The sequence below is a fragment of the Uloborus diversus genome, chromosome 5, assembly GCF_026930045.1.
Source record: "Uloborus diversus isolate 005 chromosome 5, Udiv.v.3.1, whole genome shotgun sequence".
Lineage (NCBI taxonomy): Eukaryota > Metazoa > Arthropoda > Arachnida > Araneae > Uloboridae > Uloborus > Uloborus diversus.
Window position 1 is genome coordinate 161,190,277 of NC_072735.1, and position 7,401 is coordinate 161,197,677.

Consider the following 7,401-nt stretch of genomic DNA (forward strand, 5'->3'; position numbering starts at 1 on the left):
CCTTTACCTCCCCAGCTTTGATACCTTTTTTTTCCCTTAACACAAAGGCACACCAACCATAGAATAAAATATCTTTTGTTATTCTAGCCAAATGTAACAATTCCAACGGTGACACACAGCCGTTATAACCTACACAAACCATGACACTAAGATTGCTGAAAGTATGGGATAGAGACAGTTACATTATATAGCACACAGGATAAATGTTTTTCATTATTCAGTATATCAATTCTGTTCTAATACGCAATTATTACTGCTGTCACTTTCATATGAGTTTAATTGAGTCCTCTGCAATGAAAAATGATGCCACTGCATCTCTCTTTCTCTCTCTTTTCTATAGAAATCTGTCGACTGCAATTTTGTCTGCTTCTATGCAAGCACGGATACAAAGATGAGTGCTAACGCCTTAGTCTCGAGTCGTGATGGTTGTTTCGATAATGAAGTTCGAAAAATGCAAATTTTACACAACATTAGATGATGTTGCGAAAAAGGTGATTCAGTGGAATCATCTGGAAAATTTTCGACTTTGAATTCCTAAGTGTGCAATTATGGGGTTTTGATGACATTAAGGGGAGAGATTGGGTTCCGTCCTCACTCTTTCAGAAATTTTTACAAATTAAATTTCCAAAAAAAAAAAAAACGCTATATTAGGTGATCTTCGATGCTCGAGATTTTTTACGAAATTGAAGCCATACGAAATCGAAGGTCAATATTTCAAGCAAGTAGTAAAGTTTTTATGCTATAGACATTTTGTTCAAAGGAAAAATAAAAATTTAAGAAAAAGAACGAAAGAAAAAAATGAAAAAAAAAATTTTTTTTGGAATTTGACAATTGAAAGAATTCTTTACTAAGTACAAAATTGTGCCATTCCAGGAAGACCCACAATTCCTGTTTAAAATTTGCGTGCTGTTTGAAATTTGCGAGAAGATTTTCAACTTTCCTTGTGAAGTTCATCGAGAGAGTGGTCAAGGATATTAGGAAAATGCAGTTATTGCTAGTATTGCTCTTAACGTATTATTCTTTTGTTCTTCGAAGACAGCAATTCATGCGTTTGGCACAGAAAAATACAATTAGTTATGTTCTAAAATATTTTCCTTGTCACAACGAAACAGAGACTCTGAATTACAAACTTAGAATGTAGTATTGGAACAAAATAAACTACACTTTTCATATAAAATATTAGTTATATTATTAAAAAGTTTAAGAGTATACATGAAAAATTCTCTTTTTCCGAGATTCTGATGTTGAATCTTTTTGAAGATGAATTGCGTGGCTTTTCAAATTGAAAAAGATATAAATTAGGATGGATTTAATTATTTTAGTTTTTTCACACACATTTTTAAGGATTACATATGTGGTGACCGTCATATAATTGAAGAGGCAATGTTACTGGATAGCACAAATATGATAGAAACACTTAATTTACTTTATTCGAATATGCACGTATTTACAGTATTAAACATGGCGCTGCTCTGTGTTCCGGAAGCACAACATAGAAGTTAAAGTACATAGAGAAGGCGCGACACTAGCGCCGCCGAATAGAGAAGAGGAGAGTCCTCACAGTCTCCCCCACTTAATTAAGAAACCCCCTTAAGACAATTGATAATCCCTTAGGTATGAAGGAAGTCTTATATTCCTTTGAGAACGGCGAGGCAGTGGCACAGCAGGTTGGCTGGTATTCTGGGATGCCGCGGGAACATTCTGGTTGTCACAGGAGATTGCAGGAGCTTTCTCTGAAATCCGTGGAACATCAAAAACCACAGTTCGTTGTCTTGAATCACTGGAAACATTAGAACGGCACTCTCGAGAAGGGTCCTCCTCAAGGTGCATTGGCACACCGGTCGAATGCAGTTGGTTAATATGTCGCTTTAGTTGTTGTCCTGAGTCTAGCCTAATCAAATAATGGCGTGAACCAAACTTTTTTATTACTTTTCCAAACTGCCAGACGTTTCGGTTGTTTATGAAGACTCGAACCTGGACTCTCTCCCCCACTTTAAGGGATCTCACAGGACCACTGGAAATTTTTGATGTTGTTGGATGATATGGGAAGATAGAGTTCAAGCGAATACGAAATTCTCTGTTGAGATATAATTCAGCTGGAGACTTGCCACAAGCTAGAGGGGTTGCTCTATAGCGAAACAATATGTTTTGAACCTTGAATGGTATTGAAGTTTGTTCGAGGAATGAAGCTTTTAATTTCCTCTTTAAGGTTTGCACATTTCTTTCTGCAAGACCATTTGTTGCAGGGTGTCCTGGAGCTATAAACTTTTGGAAAATTCCATGATTGGAACTGTAGGTGTGAAATTCGTCACTTTGAAAATTTTGAGCATTATCGGATACAATAACATATAGATATCCATGAGAAGAGAAATTTTTTTCAAGTAGATGGATAGTTTTAGAACTTGTTGGGGCATCTCTGATAACTTCAACTTCTGCCCATTTAGACTTGGCATCGACACACACCAAGAAGTAGTAATTTTCGAACGGGCCTGCATAGTCGATGTGAATTCTGTCCCAGTTATTTGCTGGAAGTTCCCATGGATGGATAGACACCTTTGGTGGATTTCACTTTGTTAGTGCACATCCTTTGCACCCTTTGACTAATTTTTCTATGTCGGAGTCAATTCCTGGCCAATAAACATATTTTCTTGCGAGTTGCTTCATTTTCGTTATTCCCAAATGAGTTTCGTGAAGTTCCTCCAGTATTGTAGAACGTAAACCTTTTGGAATTACGACTCTGTCCCCTCGGAAAAGAATGCCATCAAGCAATGTAAATTCTGAATCTTCGCAAGTGTTGTTTAGCTTCTTTATTATTTTCTTCAGTTCTGTATCTTGTCCTGTTTCAGTCTGGATGGTCAGCGATGTTATTTGTTGACTTGAAATCTGGAATATATTTTCGGCGTATACTTGATTTGCTTCTCCGCCTATGAATTCATCAACTGACATTTCGGGCTTTTGAACTGGTGCCCTGGACAAGCAATCAACATTTTGATTTTCAGATCCCTTTTTGAATTGTACAGAGTAATCAAAACTTGATAAGTAGGAAGCATATCGAAGCAATCTTGCTGAAGTCATCCGAGGAAGAGCCTTGTGCGGGTGAAAAATTCTTGTAAGTGCTTCATTGTCGGTAACCAGCTTGAAAGGTTTGCCAAATACGTAGTTGAAGAACTGCGTCACACCGAAAATGATAGCTAAGGCCTCTCGATCTAACTGGCTGTAATTTTGTTCAGAACTGGTGAGTGCACGAGAAGCATAGGCAATAGGTCGTTCTACGCCTTCTGTAGAGTGACTCAGTACTGCAGCAATTCCAGTAGGGCTTGCATCAGTAGTCAGGATAACTGGTAAATTGGGATCAAATGGAATTAGTACCCGATCACTGCAAAATTCACATTTCAGTTTTATAAATGCTGATTCGCAACTGGCGCTCCAAAACCAAGGTGCATTTTTCCTAAGTAGACATCGAAGTGGATATGAAATAGTTGAAAAGTCTGGAATGAAACGGGAATAATAAGTTACAAGTCCCAAAAATCGTCTGATTTCATCGGCATTTGATGGCCTTGGCATTTCTTGAACAGCACGGACCTTCTCTGGAGATTTGCTTATCTTGTTGTATTCAATAACATGTCCGAGATATTCGATTTTCTCTTGAAAAAATGAACATTTTTGTTTGTTTAGGTGTAGGTCATAATCATACAATCTTTGTAAACAAAATTCTAAATTCTTCTAGTGTTTCTCCGTGTACAATGATATCGTCGAAATATGATTCTGTTTTCGGTAGACCTTTAAGAATTTGAGAAAGAATTCGATTAAATTCGGATGGAGCCGTCTTGATTCCGAAACTAAGCCTATGAATGCAATAGGTACCACGATGTGTTGAAATGGTTTGGATCATGCTGCTGTCCTCGTCAACATTTAGATGAAGGTAAGCTTTGAAAAGGTCTAATTTACAAAAATATCTGGAATTACGAAGGCTATGAAATACATCGTCTATTCTTCTTACTGGATGATTTGATTGAATTAGTCGTTCATTTACACCACATTTGTAATCGACACATAACCGGACACCACCATTTGGTTTGGGAATTACTACCAATGGCGACCCCCAGTCACTTGCAGGAACTAAGGATATTACTCCGTCTGCTTCCAGAGAGTCCAACTCCTTGTTAACACGTTCCCGGAGAGCATAAGGAACGTCGCGTTCCCTTGTAAAAACGGGTTTTACTCCGTCTCGAAGTTGAAGAGAAACTTTGAAATTGGGAACACATCCGACTCGTTCTTCGAAAAGTGGCGAAAATTTTTCTAGAAGTGAGTAGATAGGACTGACCTGGTGAACAGGTGATCTTTGAACTGGAGTGTTCGATGTGTCAGCGTCTATTTGTTGAAGATTAATTCCTAATCCTCGAATCCACTGACGACCAAGAAGAGCCGCACATCCTGCTGGAACGATGTGAAGTTCTCCAAAAATTTTCTTGCCTCGGAATGCAACATTAACATGTACTTTTCCTTTAGATTGAATGATATCCCCAGAATATGTGCGAAATGCAATATTAGAATTTTCTAAGGGTAAATTTAAATTTAGGCGATTGAAATCAGTCTCTGACAATAGTGAAAATTTGGCTCCGGAATCGACTTCAAAATTTTGTAACTTCCCGTTGAGATGAACAGGAACTATGTACTTGTCAGTATCCTGAGAAACTTCGAATAAATCAATGACTTTAAATTGTGTAGAAGAGCAGTCTATAGAATTAATCCCGTATGTTATTTCTTGATTGTATGCTTCAGGCGTAACAGTGTGAAGAGAATTCATGGAACTGGAATTACCTGGTTGGCGTGGCATCTTTAGTAGAGTTGTAATACAGACTTTGCTGACGTGTCCTATTTTTTTACAGGATCCGCATTTCAATTTCTGTTTATTGATTTTACATTCTTTCACTTTATGGTTATTCCTGCACATCTTATGCAAAGATTTTCTATGCCTAGAGCTTTATAATCCGGTTTTTGCCTTTGATAATTAGATAAAGAACTGGAACGATTTTTTTGACGTGGACGTGAAGAAGAACTGGAAATTTTATTAGTATCAAATGGCGTTTGACGTGAAGAATTTTTTTGTGTAAGTTCTTTACTTTCGATTTTTGAAGCTTCGAGAGCAATTGCTTTTGACAGAATATCATCGAAGGTTGTTTTATCCGACTGTAATATTTGTTCACGCAACCAATCGTCACGTAGGCCACGAATGAATTGTGCACGTAGGAACACATCTGCAATTTGGACAGATTTTTCACATTCACATTTTATTGAGAATTCACAGTCGGCTACATCGCGCTGTAAAGCGGCGACAAATTCTGCAATCGATTGACGATCTTCTTGGTAAATATTTAGAAAATAATGCTGCGAAACAACAACATTCCTTTTTGGTATCAACATTTGTTTAAATGCTTTGACTAAATTCTCGTATTCTAACTGCTTGATAGGCTTTTCCGGTCCAAAGAAAGCTGCTAAGTTGTTGTAGTGTGTCGAACCTATGGACACGCATAAAAGTTGAGAAATTTTTTCATTGTCAGTAACGCCTTTCATAGTGCAGTAATTATCAAAACGTTCTAAATAGCATGAAAATTTTTCGCGTTTGGAATCAAAATTCTCGAACGGAGATACATTGACTAAATTTATTGAAGTTTCATTCGAATGTTCTTTCGACAAGTGCTTTTCGATTTGTGCTAACATTGCCTGTTGCTGCTGGGTAAATGCAGCCATGAATGTATTGAACTGTTCAGCATCCATATTTTGAAAATAAAGTCACAGTTTGAAAACAAAAAACAAATAAGAGTACCTGGAGAATCTTCAATGTTGAAACGAATTGACGGCTGTTTTCGATTTCGCCGAATTGTAACTTTTACCTTTCTTTGGTCATTTCTTCCTTATTTTCTTCCATCGTCGCCAACTAACTGTGGTGACCGTCATATAATTGAAAAGGCAATGTTACTGGATAGCACAAATATGATAGAAACACTTAATTTACTTTATTCGAATATACACGTATTTACAGTATTAAACATGGCGCTGCTCTGTGTTCCGGAAGCACAACATAGAAGTTAAAGTACATAGAGAAGGCGCGACACTAGCGCCGCCGAATAGAGAAGAGGAGAGTCCTCACAACATAATTGACATTCTACGAGTGTTTTCATTATTATAATGTAACTAGCAAAAATACCCGGCGTTGCCTGGGTTAGCAATAATTATCAGAAACAATCGTTACTTGCATTTGTTTTCTGTTTTAAGTGAAAGAACTTAAAACACACCTTTTTGACGTGACTTAAAATCTAGCTTCTTCCTTACTCATAAAACTAAAGTAGCAGTAAGTAAAAAGAGCAAAATAGTATTCATTTAGAAACGAAAACACGAAATTTAAGCGTATACAAATTTGAAGAATTTCCGAAATATGAAATTAAACTTCACATGTTCAAAAAGATTTATCAGTTAATACTTATCTTTTTTTTACATTGAGTCTTACCTTCTCTGTATGTCTATTGAAAAACGAACTATTTAAAAAAATGTAGCCGCGCGCCCGTGATCCCCTTAACCTTGCTTTAGTTATTTTGGAAAGTCTTAATTATTAGGTGCGATTTAAAATATTACCGAATTTGCGGGAATCGTTTTGGGATACCTTGGATAATGCTCCCCCTCCTTACTTTGTAAAACGGAATGTTACAAATTTTTGTTAAAGAGATATTGTCGCCATATGCTAAGATACTTTTGGTCACCATAAAATGGCGCTAAACAATTTCATCCGTAATATTTCCAAAATAAATAGTAAAATTTGGCGATGGTTTGAATTTGTGCACGAAGTCACATTAATGGAAGTTTTTGTGCTGTTTATTGATTTGCCTAATTTAGTTGCTGGATTATTTTACAGTAAAAGAAGTTTTTAAAGATTCTTTGATTGACGATGTTTTGTTTACATGGTGAAAGCTGACAAACATTATTACGTAGTCTTTGACTTCAAAAACCGTGACAGTTGAAAAAACTGCCAAATGCATCCGCTACTGAAATCTTTTTGCATAAATTTTGGCGAAGTAGGTTTCTGCTGTTAGATTGGATAATGATTAAAAAATCAAATCAGCACAAATAATAAAAAAAACCCATTAATTACACTAAAGTTCCGTTTAAATGGAAAATAATCAACCAAATCTATAGTTATTATTAGCCAATCTTGGGGAAAAAACGTTACTTTAAGATTTGACTTGAGAAAAGCCTCAAACAGTCAGACGAAACACAAAAACATTCAACAATTCTAACTATGAACTGGGAGTTGAGATGATACACTAAATAATGAATTGGGTTGAGGAAAGCCTTCGAACATGGAACAAAAAAAGCCCATAACTCGTTTTTCATACAACTTAGAAC

At 36.5% G+C, this 7,401-nt stretch overlaps 2 protein-coding genes across 2 annotated transcripts; both read right to left on the bottom strand.

Moving 5' to 3' along the window:
- Window positions 1-1,590: 1,590 nt before the first annotated feature.
- LOC129223230 (uncharacterized protein K02A2.6-like) lies at window positions 1,591-2,360 on the bottom strand. The gene is given in 2 exon segments (XM_054857795.1): window positions 1,591-2,303; window positions 2,306-2,360. Coding segments are annotated over 2 exon segments (768 nt in total).
- Window positions 2,361-3,688: 1,328 nt separating this feature from the next.
- LOC129223231 (uncharacterized protein K02A2.6-like) lies at window positions 3,689-4,837 on the bottom strand. Its single transcript, XM_054857796.1, has one exon. The coding sequence runs from the start codon at window positions 4,835-4,837 to the stop codon at window positions 3,689-3,691; it is 1,149 nt and encodes a 382-aa protein (XP_054713771.1).
- Between the last annotated feature and the right edge of the window lie 2,564 nt (window positions 4,838-7,401).

Coding starts and splice junctions, on each gene's coding strand:
- LOC129223231 (XM_054857796.1), bottom strand. CDS start 4,837: ATGCCACGCCAACCAGGTAATTCCAGTTCCATGAATTCTCTTCACACT.